Source organism: Seriola dumerili, unplaced genomic scaffold (genome assembly GCF_002260705.1).
Source record: "Seriola dumerili isolate Sdu_G_001 unplaced genomic scaffold, Sdu_1.0 BDQW01000040.1, whole genome shotgun sequence".
Taxonomy (NCBI): Eukaryota; Metazoa; Chordata; class Actinopteri; order Carangiformes; family Carangidae; genus Seriola; species Seriola dumerili.
The window spans coordinates 1,613,986-1,633,369 of NW_019174295.1; the positions used below are offsets into that span (position 1 = coordinate 1,613,986).

General features: G+C 39.3%; 1 protein-coding gene across 2 annotated transcripts; it reads left to right on the plus strand.

Annotated features, from left to right (window-relative positions):
• The first annotated feature begins 902 nt into the window (after positions 1–902).
• On the plus strand, positions 903–18,111 carry slc25a14 (solute carrier family 25 member 14). Of its 2 annotated transcripts, XM_022738755.1 has the most exons (9): positions 903–1,050; positions 1,631–1,735; positions 3,096–3,234; positions 4,292–4,386; positions 9,285–9,370; positions 9,761–9,856; positions 10,709–10,833; positions 11,063–11,276; positions 11,582–18,111. In XM_022738755.1, exons 2-9 carry the CDS (start codon positions 1,672–1,674, stop codon positions 11,621–11,623), a joined length of 861 nt encoding a protein of 286 aa, XP_022594476.1. In that variant the 5' UTR covers positions 903–1,050; positions 1,631–1,671; the 3' UTR covers positions 11,624–18,111. The 2 variants fall into 2 exon arrangements, with proteins under 2 accessions (XP_022594476.1, XP_022594475.1); XM_022738754.1 differs by lacking the exon at positions 903–1,050 and having other exon boundaries at positions 1,616–1,735.
• Positions 18,112–19,384: the final 1,273 nt, after the last annotated feature.

Here is a 19,384-nt window from a genome sequence, read left to right on the forward strand (position 1 = left end):
CCAATAAAGCAATAATAAATAATATAAATCAACAATAAATCTGTCGTTTAATTATTTATTATTTATATGGTAATGCCGTTGTAATGATGTTTGCAATAACCACTGCCTCAACATCAGTTATCCACCAGAACTGAGAGCAACTCTTGAATTGAGGCAAGAATTATAGTGTAATTATTCAAAGTCTTTCCACCTTAAACCAAAGAGTGGAGTCTGAGCCATGTGTGAGCTTTTTTTGGTCATGTGATACAGTTACTTTTTAGCTTTCATGTTACTGAACTGTACTAAACTAAAAGTTTTGTGTGCAAGCCATTTCCAATAAACTTTTAAGTTGAGTGAGCAAATTGGGATTTACAGTGTAGGCTGTGCATGAGGCAATGCAGCTTACCGTCCTTACCGTGTGACTCAGATTTAAACCTTTTTTTCACCTCTTACACTACAGTTTGCATTCTTTATCCCTTTTCCCTTTTTTCCCATCTCTTAATACTACTTCAACTGCTCTTTCATACAAATTCAGGCCAGCAACAGTTTAGTTTCAGCTTGTGCAGAAGCCAGCTATCCCACTGGGATTTCTTCAGAAATTGCTTTTTCTCATTTTTATATGTTCCTCTATATTTTTTATCCACTATGAAGACCATGATATGCTGCTCAAAGCTCTGGGAAAAGCTTGTGATGTTTCTTTTTATGTCAAATTCCTATGTCCACATGTAGTTATGTGATTCTTATTCAGGTCATCAGTTTTTTATTATAATTATTAGGTTGTAAGTTTTCCTACATTACATTGATGACCGTGATGACCTTGCTTGGAACAACGCAGTTTGTAAACAGGGCATTTTATTTTGAAAGTATTAACGGAAATCCTCTGTTTACCATTTCTGGTGCACTTGACATTAGCTGAAATGGGAAGCTAACAGCGGGCGTGAAGTTTTCTGCTTCCACTTTACCAAAGTCAAGTCATGTATACGTGTTAAATCATGGAAAACCAAGTCAAATAGCAGGTCGCGATATAGACATCGACACCACAGGCACGTGACGTCTCGGCTGAATGTAACGGTAACTAGTTGCTAATCGGTAACCTCGCTAACAAGTGGGCTAGTAATTTCCACAAGTGTTAGCTGACTAGCTGTTAGCCTAGCAGGAGCAATCTGTTTCGAGCTAACCGTTGGAAACAGTTGGCACGGACACCTCTATGATAAAGACTGTTAAACGGCACGGTTGTTTGTTATTAAAATCGCACATCATAACAAGTAGGGTGATTTATACTTAGTTAATTATGTGTTGATTATATGAGTATACTTGTTAACGATAATAAATAACTTTAATTCTAATTACACTGTTGCTGTCACTGTCAGTCATGGTTTGTCCTCCCCGACACACCAGCCAATCGAATCGTTGAAATGCTAGATTGACAGAACTAACAGCCAATAGTAACGCCACAACAAATATGATGGCTCTGTTAACAGTGTTCGACACAGCGGGCGTCTGTTTCCGGCGCAGTATGCTGGGATGCTGATGCTGAGGAGCTTCGTTGATCTGTAGCATCATTAGAGCTCAATGTTTCTCGACATGTTGTATTGTCTAAGTTTGCATCACTGTGTTGACCTCTGCCTGGGCGGCCTACTCTTGTTTTTAGCGGGGCTGCAGCAGGTGGAAGCTGCCGCCGCCGCCACGGAGATGACCAACTTGAACTGGAAGCCGTTCATCTACGGAGGCATGGCCTCGATTGTCGCAGAATTCGGTACGTGATGCACCACAACATGCAGACGCCGACCGAGATGTATGTTATTGGGATTAGACGCTATTATGAAACGGCAATGCATGATTTATGGAAATAAATCTTTTATATTCCGTGAATTTGCAGCCATAGAAAAATTCTGCACCAGCAACTGCTGGTAGCACAGGCTTCCAAACGGGAATGATGCACCTAGCTGAATTAATATCAAACCTTTGTGGTGCACACTGCATGCATTGTCCTGCAACTGCAAATGTACATAATACATAAAGGTTAGGTCAGGTTGTTGGTAAATACCCATACTGCTTACTTTATAATTTGCACAATACACAATTGCCTGCTAATTTCTTAATAGCATTTAACCTGGCAGGTACCCCTTGTTTTTTTCTTTAAGGTTTTATTATTACATTTGAATCACACAGTAAGGCAACTACTTAAAACAAAAAAAGTTATTAATTTATAGATCATCCCTTGAATGACAAAGATATTTAACCCATTTCCCATGTTGAGATTGAGAACATGAGCCAAAATGTAAAAGTTTTACTAGTTATTTTTGTCTGTATTCATGTTGCTATCTATTATGTTGTCATAATTTTCTTGTGTCATACAAAATGAGAAAGGAAATATGACATTTTCAGTACCTGGATATAGATTACAACTGGGGAAAGAGATTAAAAATGTATCATATTAAATGTAGCCTCACTTCTCGTTCCTTCATGAAATTATTACAACTATTGATTTAATCATCAGCGTCCCCATTGTCACCACCATTACTGTTAAAATTATCATAGCTACCTACCTCATCTGTCGATCTCATACTTCCCTGATAACACTTCCCTGATAACATTGAAACACATTTACCTATCTCACTTGCTCTCTCTCTCTCAAGTGATTAATATCTTCAACAACCACATAACCAAATCAGTTCACAACCTGTACGCCTCCTCTCTACCAATTTGTTGTTAATGGTCTATGTCTCACTGAAATTCTTTCGTCTTGATGTCTGTGTTTTTTGTTCTCCACTTGTCTTTCAGTTTCCATCTATGTCAAGTTTTGGTTGTGTCACATTCCACCAATAAAATAAAATAAGATGTATCATGCTTTGTGACTCGAATGTATTGATAATATATGAGTGATGAAAACTGGAGCTACCTGGTACTATGAACTAGTTTATCAATATTGTGTGAGGTTTTTCTGCTTATAATTGAAAGTTACAAGCCATGGTACAAATGCTAAATATCCTGTACGCCTAATCAACATTTCCATAAATCTAATACCTTTTTTTTTTTTTTTTTAAAATTAATTTTCTTTTTTTTCTTTTTTTTTTTTTTTCTTTTTTCTTTTTTTTATTTTTTTTTATCCTCAGGGACATTTCCCATTGACCTGACTAAGACTCGACTACAGGTCCAGGGTCAGTCCCAGTACACGGAGGTGCGCTATAGAGGCATGTTCCACGCCCTCTTCAGGATCGGCAAAGAGGAGGGCATCCGAGCGCTATATTCTGGGTATAAAACATTTTTTATGGCTCTGGGGACACAACACATTCTGTGTTTAATGTGGGCACTGCGGTAGATTTTTCAAGACCAGACCAAGTACATGCTGTTTTGGAGCTTATAGATACTGATACTGATGTGGCATGCCTCTATTGCCTATTAAGTTTTAAATCAATTGAACACTAAGTGGAGAAGAATCACTGCTGTAATTACTACTGAACCAGTGCTATTTTGGTAGATCTGCAATACATAGACTATCACTGACAGGGATGTGGATGTCATCAATGATGCTTACAACACAGGGGCAGTCCATTACTGCTGTTCAGTTGGTGGGAATATAATGAACAGGCTGTGATATAGCGTTAATTGCTTAATGAGGTTAATTCTGTCTGCACAGTATGTTCTGTGCCACTTTACCAGAGAACTCCTGTCTTTGTTAAATACACATCTGCTTCAGAATTACTACTCACCACAGTTTCTCACCTGAGGAGGGCTAGTGTGCTTTAAACTAAGACTCAAATCTTAAGTATAAGTCCTGGAGACTTAAGAGTTTCTGTAGAATTTCAGCAGTGGGGACTCTTAGGTCCAGAACACTGAATACAGCTTCACATGACTTGTTGTTCCCAAAGAGCTTTCAGTTAAACTCTAACATGCTGTTTAGTAAATCTAGTTACTATTTCTTGCTCCATGCTAATGGAAACAGCATGTGTTCAATGCAACATGCAGTAATGAGCTTTGCGCAGAGAGCTGTTGTACTTTGTGGGTGTTTGAACTGCAGATCTGAAAGGAGCTCAATGGGGCAGAGAATGTATTCCATTTTGAAACAAGATAAGAAGGAGCCTTTTTTTGGCTTTTAAAGCAGTGGGTGTGAGTAACAGACAACAAGCCTGGATGTCACACTCCTCGATGAAACTGAAATTTTGAAGATTTGCATCGTAAGCCAGGTGAAAAAAATTTGGCTGAGGAAAGTAAAGTAAAGCACCCTCTCCTCTTCTGCACCTGCGTTCTGTTTATCCACAGAGTAAAGGTTAATCAACATTCACAATCAACATAATGTACCTCTCCTCAGGATTTCCCCTGCTCTGTTGAGACAAGCTTCTTACGGGACAATCAAGATAGGAACCTACAACTCTCTGAAGAGGCTGTTTGTCAGTCATCCAGAAGGTGGGTGTCACTATTTCTCCCTTGAATATCCTGTATCCTGTCTTCTTCCTTTCTGATAACCTCTCCTATAAACTATTTCATCTTAAGGGTCTCCCATTCTCCCTACAGTGAAGGAGACTGGCTTTTTTATTCACAGGCTTCAGTTAGTGAGTCACAGAAGTCACTTGAAATCTCGGAAAGCATTTTCGACTACAAGATATTGGTTTTGCAAAAACATTCACAGACAGTTATTTGAGCTCGGCAGCTGGCCCAGCAGTGAACTATGGGTTGTGATTTGAATGATACTGACAAAGTGCAGAGCGTATATTAAATTAACAGTCATCCTTGCATCCCGCCTCTGTCTGGTTTAAGGCTGATGCAATCTCCTGTAAAGTATGTGCAGCATTATAAGCCCTCACCCAACCAAAACAAGTGAGCACAATGAGCAAAACTCCTTAGAGCCAACAACCTGAACTGACTAAGAACGGTGAGAGTAGCAGCAACAGATAAACACTGGCAATAGTAGCAGCTAAGTCATTTTCCTAAATTTCCATTTGATCCAGTGGTCAGGTGGTGTTATCCAGAGTGAAGTAGAGGAAGGTGCATCACAGCATGGTTGTGGCAGTTTAAATGATTGCATACAGTTTAGAACATGGGTTCATGGAATAACTTGCTGCTGTCAAGTATTTCATTTTAAGGATGCATCTAGTCAAAGTATTGTATTGAGTTGTATTAAGTTTATCTCATTACCATACCAGAACGATGTGTTTAGTGGTTTAGTGGAATAATAAATGCAAAAGTCACGCATTTAAAGTCAACCTTACTGTAGTTTTTAAAATGCTTCTTAAATCTTTTTGGCTTTCAACAAATCTTAGTATGTTTCTAAACTTTAAAAGTCTCAGAGGCAGGTGAAGCAACACATTTATTTGGGACTCTGCTCATGTTGCATTCTGCTTCTTCCTCGACAGTCATTTCTTTTTTCTTCTGTTTGGACTTGAAACATCTTTTGTGCCTCAGACAGCACAAACCCCTTGCGGGTCTTCTCTGCTTTTTGTTTGTGATGCGACACTTTGCATACGTGTTGGGTGTTGTGGTGTCTGGTGTGCTCTTGTTTACAATGCAGACATGGATGAAAGTGAGTAATATTTTTGTTTTAAATGGCTTGAGGTACAAGGTGGTTAGACTTTACCACAATTGAGTATCAATTCAGAAATTTAGAAAAAAGATTTTGCCTCTGGGAACTAATAAAGTATAATCACATTAGCTAATTGTACCATCAGAATCAGAATCAGTCTGGTATATAATGTGGGATCAATGCACAAACACATGAAGTGCACAGCAAGTTACCCTGATGATATTGGCGCAGTGCCATTTATCCTTACCAAGAGTTTTTCACAGAACATATTTCTTTGCACAGCACCAACACTGTGTGAGCGTCTGAGTGTGCAGCTGAAAGCTGTTACAACAAGCTTTGTTGACCCGGCTGGAACCAGAGTGTGTTAACCTGCCGGCACTAATTTGCAAGCTAAATAAGAGGCAAAGAGCTTCCAGGAAGGAAGGAAAGAAGATAGGAAGGATGGGAGGAAACAAGGAAGGAATGGATGGAAAATAGTGAAGACAGAAAGAGGCGGGTAAGGGATTAGAGAGTGAGTCAGATTACGTTGACACTGCAGCTGGAAGCGCTCCGATGAGCTTTTCACCCTGCTATCTGACATAGATTTGATATGTTTTAAACAGTCTGAGGCAGAAAATTTTATTAATAGCATTAACATGGAAGTAAACAGACCTTAAATTAGATCTTAAATCATTTTAGACAAAAACTCAAATCACTCAGCATTTAAAGTTGTGCAGCATCACTGAAATATGTGCAAACGCAGCCTTTAAGAAAGTGACAGCAGGAGATGGAAGGAAAGCAGCTACAAAAAATTATTTGAACTGATTCCAGCCTCTCAAATGTGAGCATTTGCTCTCTTTTTTTGGACCAGTTGTCAGACAGAACAAGGCCACCTTTGACACAACACAATGACAAAATGATTAATTAATGGAAAAAGATCAACAGATTAATCAGTAATGAAAATAATCATTAATGATTACCATGAGATGTTTTGTTTCCATGAATAATAGCTATGTAATTGGTAAAGTTTGTAGATTCATTAGTTTCTGTGTTGTAAATCATGCACAACCCATCACAACCCGTATATTTAAACTTTGTGCACCATGAGGCCAAAACAAAAGAAGCAGAGAAACAGATTTTGGGACAGAAAGAAGCTGGCTCAACAATAGAGATGAAACTCTGAAAAACCTGAGAGTGGATTAGTTTTTGTTGTCTGGAGCTCAAAGGATCACTTCATACTGTGTTGACAGACAGAGAGCCACTTCACTTATCAGCCATAATGGGTTCGCCCAATATTTATCAGCGATTGGCTGGTGCCAGCTTGTTCCTGAGACTCGCAGGCTCTCTCTCTTCCTTCATTCCCTCTCTGTTTGCTTTTTTATTTGTCATCTCTCTTTTCCTGCTGACTGGTTCCCTCTTTATCTGACCCCGCCTTTCATTACCACTGGTCCGAGGTTGTTCTTCCCTCCACTTCCGCTTGTTTTCCTTCACTCCCTCTCTTTCCTTCTGCTCCTCTCAATATTTAATGGCCAATTAGTGTACATAAGCTAGATAATATGAGTAATGGAGTAGATCAGGGTAGGAAAACAGAAGTGAGTGATTAGAGGGAAGGACAGAGTGATGTTTTATTTTGACCTGGCTCTGTCTACAGTGAAAAAATGCACCTGCTAACACCAGGATGTATCTTCAAAAATGCAAAATTGACCGTTTTTAGGAGGAGTTGCACGTTGACACTATTTTTAGCAAACAGCAGTTCATTCATCCGCCCAGTCCCTCTGTGCAGCATCTCTGACTGCAGTGCGAGTTGCCAGATATAACAATGAGAGCAGGTTTTGCTCTCCATGTACCCGGGATGGCAAAAAAAACTTGGCAACCACCTGCTACCCGTCTCTATGCTAAGCTAAGCTAAGCTAACAACATTGTGGTGCCAGCTCTGCTTTTAACACACAAACATGAGATTGAGCTAAGCAAACAGACGTATTGCCCAAAATGTTGCAGCAATCCTTAAAACAGTGGAACAAATGTGTCACACTATGATAAGCTACATCATTTAACTTCCAAAATAGGCCGTCAGTTGCTTAGTTCTTTGCAAATGAAGCATCAAATTTACCAATAAACCAGGGTAAATGTCTTGTGCCTTCAGTTTACTTATTGAAAATGTAAATGATTGTGAATCTAAAGAGAAAAGGGAGGTTTTAAAGATGAGGGAGCAGGGAGGGAAACTAATGAAGGAATGAAGTTTTTTTTTTTTGTCACAGAGGCTTAACTTTACTTTTTTAATGTGTGCATGTTTTGCCAAAATGCAGAGCACTTTTTTACTTTTTTTTTTTTTTTTTGTGTTGATTGTTTGTCTGTCCACTCTGCATGCCCTGTGCCACGATGGTGCCACTGTGTTTTGAATGCTTGTTTTGATACAGGCTTGGGTTTGCCCTGTGGTTGTGGTGGGATCGAACGCCCGTTCCCCTGCCCAAAAAATGAGCGGCGTTGAGGAGCGCCACACTAACTGTTGGTCAGATTGATCAAGGAGTACTGTAACTATTGTTCCAAACTCAATCCATTATTATTTTGTCTCCTCCTCCTCCTTTTTTCTTACTTTACTGTAGACTCCATACTGGGTTACTACTAATGAGATCCACCATTTTCTAACTCTGACAAACTCTGCAGAGGCTAATTGCTAACAATGGTTTCCTCTTGTTTAAAGTCATTGTACAGTGTGTGCAGTCTCTCCAACAGACTTATAATTCTCAGTGTTTGTTGTGATCTGCTTGGAGTGCCACACAGGTGGAGTTTTACACATCGTGAGTGTGTGTGTGTGTGTGTGTGTGTGTGTGTGTCTGTCTGTGTGTGTGTGTGAGTGTGTGTGTGTGTGTCTGTCTGTGTGTGTGTGTGAGTGTGTGTGTGTGTGTCTGTCTGTGTGTGTGTGTGAGTGTGTGTGTGTGTGTCTGTCTGTGTGTGTGTGTGAGTGTGTGTGTGTGTGTCTGTCTGTGTGTGTGTGTGAGAGTAAGCTTAGAAGGTCCATCAAATCTAGCTTTGTGGTCAACCACTTATGTTGATCATGATACAGTTAACTCCACCCATGTGGATGCTCCAAGTGGATTAAAGCAAGTGTGAACACTGATAATGATAATCTGACTATCACTTTAATACTACAAACTACTACAAACACAGAATGAAGTCAGGTCCTTGTTGAAATCACTTCACTGTAGATACTTTTTAAGTCTTTATGACTTCATCTTAGCGTTTTCAGACTTCATAGTGATCCTAAATTTGTAGCTTTGCTTGGATCCAACAGGATGTAAAACAAGAAGTTTTATTTTTATGTATACTCTTAACGTGTCACTTTCAACACACTGTCTTGTTTCGGTCAGAGCAGACTAATAATAAAAAAAGATCAAATCAGTTTTATTTATATAGCGCCAAACTGAAGTTATCTCAATCTTTTCATGTGGAGCAGGTCTACTCTTTCTAATATTATTTACAGAGACCCAACATTACCCCATGAGCAAACACTTGGATACAGTGGTGAGGATGAAACACTCTGTATTCCAGAAATAAATAATATAACAGCGTCAGGGCATTGCAACAAATGTTTTGTCCCAAGCAAGATCAACTAGTGGATTGAAAGTGACACACTATTTCTTAAAGTGGAGAGTCTGCATCATGATTTTATTATGTTTGGGAATGACACACTGTCCCTTTAGACATCTATACATAGTGAATTATAGGCTAATCTTAGCTGAATTGTGTTTGTGCGCTTTTGGCTGTGTGTTTTAATTAATATAATTCCTTGTGTCTTTTCTGACAGACGAGACCATGGTCATCAACGTCTTCTGTGGTGTCGTGTCTGGAGTCCTGTCCTCCTCTCTGGCCAATCCCACTGACGTCCTCAAGGTGATTGATGCTGGGGACAAGGCTTAGACTGAAACATCTGTTTGGAAATATGTTAAAGCTTTTCTTATTGAAGCCTGTATTAGATAGTAGTTAAATAAGTAGCTGTCATGGACTGCTAATATGTTCCCACTTGGTCACACAGTCTTAACTATGTGTCGAAATTTTTGATTCTTTTCAGATTTAGTAACTTTTTTACATTTCCATTGTTTCTAACGTCAGGTTTAATGTACAGAGTTTTCCTTTCACAGAATAACTGGTGTGGGGCAGTGCCCACCAAAACAGCTACAGTTGGACCAAGAAAATAAAACCAGCGACTTTACATTGAAGATGACACCTCACGGAAAAAGTGTTTTTTGTGAACTTTTCTGTTTGTGTCTGTATTTGTCCCAGATCAGGATGCAGGCTCAGGGCAGTCTGCTCCAAGGCAGCATGATGTCCAACTTCATCAACATCTACCAGACAGAGGGCACCAAAGGGCTGTGGAGAGTGAGTGCTGGAGTAATCTGTATGGGGATGTGGATATGTTTATGTTTTAAGAGTGGTGTATTCTGAGTGTGGAAGTGTTTTTCATTCATTTAACAACTGCTTACTGTATCCAGCTTAACAGATCAAGTCAGTTAAAGCAAACCAAGTAAGTCTTTAAAACAATAGTTGGACATTTTGGAAAATCCACTTATTCACTTTATGACGTAATGTTGGATGAGAAGATTGATACTCTCTCCTTTCTGTCTGTTAAATATGAAGCTATATGAAGGTGCAGCCAGCAGCTGGTTAGCTTAGCACAAGTTTCCAGTCTTTGTGCAAAGCTAAACTAACCAGGTGTTGGCTGTAGCTTTATATTTATGCATTAGAGCGGGAGCCATCTTCTCATAAGCGAATAAGTGTCTTATGCAAAATGTCAGACTTTTTATTTAAAGAATACTCGATGGGGGCGTTGAGTGGTGCAGTGGGTTGAGCAGGCGCCCCATATGTAGAGGCTACAGTCCTCGCTGCAGTCGGCCCCGGTTTGAATCCTGCATCGGACGGCCCTTTACTGCATGTCATTCCCCCTCTCTCTGCCTCCCCATTTCCTGTCTCTCTCTCTACTGTGCTGTCCAATACAGGCATAAAAAAGCCTAAAAAAAAATATACTTTAAAGAATACTCGATGCTCAGTTGCTGCCTTTCCAAGAGTTACACAGTATAGAGATAGGGTTTGTTTAACCTATCTTAGCATATAAGTGATCTATATCTAAAGCAATATGTAATATGAGATTGTTGAATGTCGATTCAGCTCTATACAATGAGTTGTACTGTGATATTGCTACAGACTTATTTCCTTCATCCTCCTTTTCCTCAGGGCGTCATTCCCACAGCGCAGCGAGCAGCCATTGTCGTGGGGGTGGAACTTCCTGTCTATGACATAACGAAAAAGCACCTGCTTCGCTCTGGCCTCATGGGAGACACCATTTTGGCACATTTCATGTAAATTTGATTATTCTCAAATGGGTCATGGGTGGGCATGCTGTATGATCATGAAGTATATAGTATTTTAGCAGTGATGAAAACTAAACTGGAAGTTTGTGGCTGTAATATTTTGTTTATCAATTTGGTTTTGTTATTTTTTTTAAAAAGGAGGAGATTTGACCTTTGAACGAAACTCAGCTTTGGCCTTGTCCCTTAACCTTGTTCCATGTCTGTCTGTGTGTAACAGTTCCAGTTTCACGTGTGGCTTGGCGGGGGCACTGGCCTCTAACCCTGTAGATGTGGTCCGGACTCGTATGATGAACCAGCGAGTCCTGTCGGGAAGCCCCATGTACAAAGGAACACTGGATGGAGTGATGCAGACGTGGAAGAACGAAGGCTTCTTCGCTCTCTATAAGGGATTCTGGCCTAACTGGCTGCGACTGGGGCCTTGGAACATCATCGTATCCTTTAAAACCTGCAGAGTTCCTTCAGAGGTGAGAAAAACAAACAGACGTCCAGTTTGTTGCCACTATTTGAATATAGTCTTCTTCTTCTTTTTCTCGAGTAAATTGAAAGTAAAATAAAGGGAATTCTCTGAAATATCCATTTTAATTGTCCATGATATGGTAAAGCTGTGTACACATGACCGTGCAAAGCCCTGTAGGTCAAAGTTGGCTCAGGAAAGGTCTGGCACACTGAGATTGCTCATATTTCAGAGCCCAGCTTGCACTCTGAATCCTGATGTTTTCCTTAACACACGTCTCAGTTCTTCATCACCTTCGAGCAGCTGAAGAAGCTCCCGTTTTAACTGGAGCAGGAAGTGGGACCTCGCTGGTCTGCGAGACTGTGTCAGGGATGAGTGGAGTGTGAGCACGGCAGCACCTGGAGTTTTGACACCAGTATTTTCACACTCCCCTCCAAATCCATTCAAATGATACAACACAGCATCAGTCATCTGCCCATGCTCATCAAAATCTTACACTGATTTCTCCGTTTTGTTTTTTTTTTTTTTAATGTTTTATTTGTTGTCACTGGTTCTTTTTTCATGCAGTTGTAAGGACTGTTGCTTTGATGATTTAATGTCGCCCTCAACCACCTCTAACACTCCCCAGGCAGCTAAATGTCTGCTTGTAGCTGAAGGCTGAATGTTTGGAAGACTAGTTTTATACCCTTGAGCTGATGAGAAAGACAGGGTTTACCACTGTGGATTGGGTGAGTGGAATATCATGAGCTTTGGCTTAAAAAAAAAAAAGACAGGACAGAATTGTTTCATTATTTATACACACATCTGGAAAAACATAAGAGATTAATTTATTAATACATTTAGGCATTGCACGTACGACTGCACAGTTTGTGGAATTTGGTAAAAGAAGAAAAGAAAATGAAATTGAAAAATGAATGATGTGTAGAAACCCTGTGTTTTAAGGGCACGGGCGCAGCATGAAATGTGGTAGGAAAATAACTGTTGAATGTTGAGGAATTTGCATGAAAGAGTTGTACAAATGACAAAGTGACTGTTACAAGTAGTTACTGTACTCACTGAAAGATGCCCAGCAGCACTCCACATGAGTAAGGCTGATACCCGGCGAAATATTAGGATCTTTTTGCTTTAGTAAGGTGTCAGAAAAAGGTGCCACAAAGCCTCTGAAATCTTACAGTGCAGTTTTAATATTTAAGTGGGTCATTTGCCAGAAAATCACTCAACACATGAACTTCTGCATTAATCTAAAAACAACTTATGTTCTATTTATTGTTTATTTTTGGTTGAGACATATTGGAACATAATCATCTGTGATCTTAAACAGAACAATCAGAAACCTGAACCAAAGCCTCTATTGAGAAAAGGGAGACACTTTTGTTGTCTTATTCATTCACAACCAAAACATCTTTTTTTTATTGTGAAGGAAACACTGAATCCAGATGAGTCACTCCTATTGAAGTTTTGTTTGTTTTTTTAAGTTTATTTTTGCTGTAGAGATTTTTGTTTTTTTGTTTCGTTCACCTCCGGTCTGCTGCAGTATTCAGTATTAGGAGGTAAGGAGTTGTGGTTTGCTGCCATATGTCATTATTGTCCCACAAGATAACAATCCATTACACAATGTAAATGGCTGTACAGACTCATTCACACATAGAGGTGGATGCATTTTATCTTTGGCATGTCCACTTGTACATACGATGCCTTGTTGCGCTATTTTTACTGTCGTGTGTGTCGTCGGAGGTAAAGTCAGGATATGAATGAAAAAGAGGCAGCTGCTGTGGATCGAAAGCAGAGAAGGAGGGGCCTTTGTGCCAAATGTGTTTCCACCAAACTGGGTTCAATTTATTTGCAGATGATTCTTTTTGTTTGCAACTACTCCGAGGCCTTGCAAAATGTGGTTTGCAGGAGAAACTCTGTGCTGGAAGTAATTGAAAGTCAGTGTAGTTAGAATAGACTGCTTGTTTGAAATTTGAATTTTTGTGAAACAAATTATCTGAACTCAGCCCATGTAAAACAGACAAAATGTTTTTCAGTTATGGGAGTCCATAAACAATATCTGAACAGTAATCATAACAAGTGCTATGAATCAGTCGCAAATATTAATTTGCGACTGTTGGACTTGCTCAGTACAGGAGTTTAGCCTCCACCACAGGTGACCTCGCCCTTTCATCCACATATTTTGTGTGTTTTTAGTACTGTTGAGTTATTTTAGAAACCAGTTAGGTGTCTCAAAATTATCTTGAGATTGAGACAAGTCCTCTTTCTTCTGTTGTAAAGGCACAAAACCTGTTGAATTCTATACTGTAACTGACACATTGAAAATACGCTATAATTTTGATCTTCATAGCACTTTTTTCTGGTAAACTGCTGTAGGCAATGATGCTGGTTGATTGTATTCCCTTGTCTGTTAGGTGAACCAGCTTGGATTTATCTTATATTTCATCCATTCTTCTGTTCTATCTTGCCTTCATATACGTAATTGGATTTTGTGAGTTATGCGTCGCCAATAGAGAGTAAAATTTCCCAGGAGTTGTTATTTGGACCAACATCTGCCAGTGTATTATTTTTAGCTGTTACTACAATCCAGTCAAGACAGCCTAAGTCTTGTCAACAGATCACAGCAGTTTTAGTTTGCAATTTGCCATTTTTAAGTGTACTTCATTTTGTCATGTGTCCAGTGTGAATCCGCAACTTACACAAAACATTGTTACAGCACATTGAGCTGCTTGGACACAACTCAAAACGTTTGCTTGTGCTGTTTTGAGAGGCCAGTTAAGGTTTTGAGTGTGTGTTGGACTCCAGAGCAGTATGTTGGAAAATGTGTATGTCCAGTGTGTTTTTGCCTTTCTGATGAGCCCGGAGTCTTGGTAGACCTGCACTGTTACAGCCTTACACTTTGCATTGACCGCCTGATGATGATGTTACTCTATGACAATGTTGCTCCTGTGCCGATTCTGATGCCTCATTACCACATTGACTGAGTGGATTTTTCAGTTTTCTTTGACTGTCCACACATTGTGCTTGCAGCTCTCAGTACTGAAGTTAATATTTTAAAAGCCAGTTTTAATACATGTCGTGATGTGTTCTGTTACCTCAGCAGTCGTGCTTTCCTGAGCCATTTTAACTGTTTGCGAACAGTGTCTCATTTCACTCAAGTATCACAGTTTGAACCGCTGCTACCCCCCAGTTCATCCGTTAAACATTTCCCTTCCTGTAAACTGTGTGCAGAGGGATTCTGACAGGGTTTATGGGACGTTTAATCAGCTTTGTCGAGTAACCATAAATTGTCAGCTGGGTTTCAGGTGAGTAAAACATCTGCTCACACTGTACGGGACACAGGCTGAGGTCAGAGGTGGAGGTGCAGATAATATTTGTGTAAGGCTGTCACAGATAATACAGGTACATGTGAAAACATAGTTTGGCCTTTGTTTTTGGGTTCCATCCACACTGAAGCAACTGAAGATGCTTTCAAATGCTGAGATTAATCAGCCAATTTTTGATTTTACCACTTACTTAACAACCAAAGCAGATGGACGAGAAAGAGACTTTACTGTTTTATATTGTTTAATTCCAAAAAAAATTGTTGATTTATCGGTCAACATGGTCAAAATATTATTATATTGCAAACAGTTTCATTTATCAAAGCAGAAATTTCAAACATTTACTGGTTTCTGCTTCTCGTGAAAATTTGCTGCTTTTATTTGATTTGTATCACAGTAAATTTAATGTCTTTCAGACAAAACAAGCAACATGAAGATTTCATCTTTTGGTTGTGTGAAATTCTGATTGGCATTTGTCACAAATTTCTTACATTCTATAGATTGAACAATTGAAAAATAAAAAAAGATCAGCAGATACATCAATAATGAAAATGATTAGTTGCAGCTCTAATTGATTTGGCTTGGCAGCATGAATGACAAACCATGAGAAACGTATCTGAAGATGTCAGTGTGAATAGGAACCCTTCAGGAAATAGCGCTTTCAGATTTATACATATTAGTGTGGACATAAGTTACAATAATATAGAAACATAAATGTACATTGGAAGTTTAGTTTCCGATTTTGAATACTGGTGAAATGCAGTGGAGGTGATGCAGCAAAGTGAGATACAAGAACATACACACATCTCAAAATTGTTAATCAAGCTGTAATTTAACCAACAACTTGCTTTGTGCGCCCGTTCACACATTGTTGTGAATGTCGATGTTACTGTGATATTTTTACAACTTCTGTGTGTGTCATGTACCTATTTATGGAAACCGTCAAACTGAAGTAGAGAAGGCCAGCACAGCAAGGGATCCAAATAAAAGTCCTGTAGTTTAACTCTGATTGTTTTTTGTGAAAGTTGTCAACTTGATTTTAGCACCGTTTTTGGGAATCGTTAATGTTTTAAGCTCATGCAGAGTTTTATCTATTTTCTAATTATTTGAAAAACATCTGCTTCTGACTGTGTTCAGCGAACGTGAATACAGTTCAGCTGATGCTGCTTTCCATTCCTGCTTTTATTCCTTTCAAAACTATTTAATGCTCATGCTATTTTTTAGTTTTTCTGGGGTTTTTTTGTTGTTTGTTTTGTTTTTTTGGAAACATTTTTGTGTTTTAATTTCAATTTTTTGTTACCAAGTGCTCTGAGTCGACCACAATAACAGCTCTTCACTTATTTGCCTAATAATTCATTCCCTTCACCACCATTTTATGTTCATGGCGAACAAATCGAGCTTCTTTGATGTGTACAGCGCTTAGGAGAAAATGAAAACCAAAAGAAAAGAAGAGAATATTTTAAGTTATTTACTTGTCTGTAAATGCAGAGTGACTACAGTCTTTTTGACAGAGCAGTGTCCTGAATTATCCTGAAAGGAATAGCATGGCATTTTGGGAAATGTGGTTTTAAACAGCAGTCATGGTTTTACGCGCCAAGAATGCAAATAAGAATATTTGTCAAATTGTCGATCAGTTCCTTTTCTGAGTTTTTAGGCCCGGTCACATCAGAAAGTGGTGCAGTGAAACCCCCCCCCCCCCTTGTGTGGCCTTACTTTGAACACGTCCATTTCCTTAGTCTCACACCGGTTCTGTGTGAAATGTGTTGGTGGCTAATAAACGACATTGAGCATGAAAGTTCACTCTTGACGTTGGGATTTGTAGCGCTGTGATGTAGTGTTGTGGTCTCCTTCTCAGCGGGGGCCCTGTCTTTGGTTTGTGGTAAGTGGCGACTCACTGTCACTTCATGACTCTGTTGTGAGGGAGTCCCACTGTCCTCTCTGTCCTGCCCTGGTCCATTCGTTGTATTGTGCTCTGCATTTCACAGTCTTCATCAGCAGATGGGGGTTTTCTCAGTGGAAGCAGATGTTGAGTCAGGAATATTTGGGCAAAGTAGTGGCTTTGCTTTAGTTTTGACACCAGTGTGAAATAGAGAGTCTCAGTGTTTCGATCCACAAAACTGCTCTGTGGCCCTAGTCATAACACTTTTCAAATGAAATCTTTTTTTAATAAAACATTCATGTTTTTTTGCAGAGAGAGGAGCATGTGGAAATTAGGGCTGCACGATATGCAAAAAAATCTAAAAATCATTGCAATATTTTGGCAGTTATTGCGATATGAGTCACAATTTCAGTTGGCGTGATCGTTTTTGCATTTCATTTTCACTGAAATGTTTTAAAAATTATGATGTGATTTTTGCTGGAGCTTGTACCAAACAAACATGTTCCCTTACATCTCGAGAATATGCCATCTCTGTAACACCACAATGCTTATGGTGCTAACGATGCACAACAATGTTCTGACCCGTTTTACCTTTATCAAAAAAATTGGAGCTCTTGGAATGTGGATACTGCACTTGGCCAAATTGCGTTTGTGATTAATTGTGCATCCCCAGTGGAAATGTTTTGCTTTTTTTTCGCCTTCATATATAAGCTGATTGTGATTGTGCAGCGCTTTGTGTTTATGAGAGAGAGCGTGTGATGGATAGAAACAGTCAGAAAAGAATCTGAGAACTTCTGCAAAATGTTTTTTCCACAACAGTGTGTGCCATGTGGATGTTTTTTAAGGTTCCATCTTTAAACACTTCACATATTCTCAGCAAATGGGAGTTTCTATTGATTATTTGATGCTTTTCTATTGGTTTCCCTTTCCCTTTCCCTTGCAGTCTGTTTCTCTGCCTATGACTGACGTAAGTCTGCTTGTTTTTACATTTTGTTTTGCTGGCTAGAGCACTGTTTCCCTGTCTAACATTGAACAAAACTAACACACTGTTACACTGATCAAATGATGAAGATATTCGCCATTAATTTAGTATTGGATTCCGGCCAGTCAGCATCATTCCTCCTGATCAGAGCAGAAAAACAGCCTGAGAACCTGTAGATTGACTTCAGTTATTGTCTCTGGACATGTAGCTGATACTTCATAAATGAATTCCTCCTGTAAAGGCCAAAGTAGTGCACCCTTTATTACAACCTTCATGTAGGTTTGTTTTTGGTGTCCCACTTCCATTAAAATGCTGTTTCAGAGGCTTCAGCTCAGGCAAAGAGTTTCATCTTTCTGATTTTAAAATACTTTGAGTGTGGACATTGTTGACTGACAGATCTGCATCTGTGTGGCAGTCTGACAGGATAAGAAAATCTATAAATATTTTTGTAAATTTTCTCATCACTTCCACTGATCATTTGCACTTTGGTGTCAGCTTGTACCATTACTGTCTATAACCCTTTCGCTTGTTTACCCGATGAATTTCTATGGTGGAGAGTACTTTTTTTTTTCTTTGACAGAATGGGTTTGGCTTTATATAAATTCAATGTTCACTCAAATAAAAATATATGCTGTGATTGTTTCTGTATCAGTTTATTTCTTCTTGCTCATACGGTTGGGCAGGTAAAATTCAATTTTAATATTTATTGTGCATAAAGAATATGAAAGTTGGAAAATCGGAGTATAATTTTTAAAATGTTTGTTGAGTCAGTGGGCTCATGGTCATGGTCTAAAGCCCATGGAGTAATGGCAGAAAAAATGGCCGCTGCGCCAGGCCCATGGTTACAAAGGTTTGTACTTATTGTCTCTTAATTAATCGTGGGAGTGTTTTGGGTCTAACATGCAATAAACCAATCAGTGCCATCTCCCATTCCTTTTAAAAGCAAGGCACGCTTGCACCTTGGCAGACTGCGATTGTAATGGCGCAATGTTTTACACAGAAATATATTCTATTTGTGTTGGCTCTACTTAATTTTGAGTTTTACAGTTAGTTTTCCCAATTCAAAATACCAAGAAGTTCACCAAACTTATAAAGATTACTGCCACATTTTTAGGGGGGTTTATCTAGTAACTTGATTTTGGTCAAATGAGCTTTAATAATTAAAAATAAAGAATTGAAAAACATCAAATGTGCTTCACAGTGTCTTTCAGAAGAGTGGCTCTTTTTTCATGCTTTCATGCTTTTCATGCTCATGTTACACTAACTGTTTGCAGATGCATAAAACATTTCCACAGCAACTTCAGACCACAGAAAAGTCTGAAGTCAGGATCATTGTTGATCTTGAGTCATGAATGCCACACTTCCAAGAAACTTTTCTTCAGTGTAAGACAAGTCACCAAGGACTGGACGATATTGTGGATTACTTTGCAAGGGCCAGGAAAAGACCCGTGCAAATGATAAGTACAAATCTCTCCGGCTGATCCAGAGATGTACTGAGTTAGTCCTCGTGTTAAAAGTCAACGTTTGTGTCGCAAAATCTTTTGAGAACCACAACAGTGTGTCTGAAGCAGTTTAGAAAAAGTGAAAATGCTTGGACAGATTTTAATAGTACACTTAGTAGTAGAGCTGGAACTATTAGCTATTGATAATTGACAGAAGTATTTCAATAATTGTTTTAATTGTATTGATTAATTCAACCAGGAGACCAGGAACAGCTTGTTCCCCCGGGGGGGGGGGGGGGGGGGGGGGGGCAGAGAGAGAGAGAGAGAGGGAGACGGAGAGAGAGAGAGAAAGGGAGAAAGTGCTCAATGCATCATGGGAGTCCACCCAGCAGGGTGGAGGGGTCTGAGAGGGGTTATCAGTCATAGGAGTGGGAGCTCCCTCCGCAGCATGCCTTGAATGGCCTCATA

Coding starts and splice junctions, on each gene's coding strand:
- slc25a14 (XM_022738755.1), top strand. CDS start 1,672: ATGACCAACTTGAACTGGAAGCCGTTCATCTACGGAGGCATGGCCTCG. Junction 9,857..10,708: donor GCACCAAAGGGCTGTGGAGA/GTGAGTGCTGGA, acceptor CCTTTTCCTCAG/GGCGTCATTCCCACAGCGCA. Junction 11,277..11,581: donor TGGGGCCTTGGAACATCATC/GTATCCTTTAAA, acceptor CACACGTCTCAG/TTCTTCATCACCTTCGAGCA.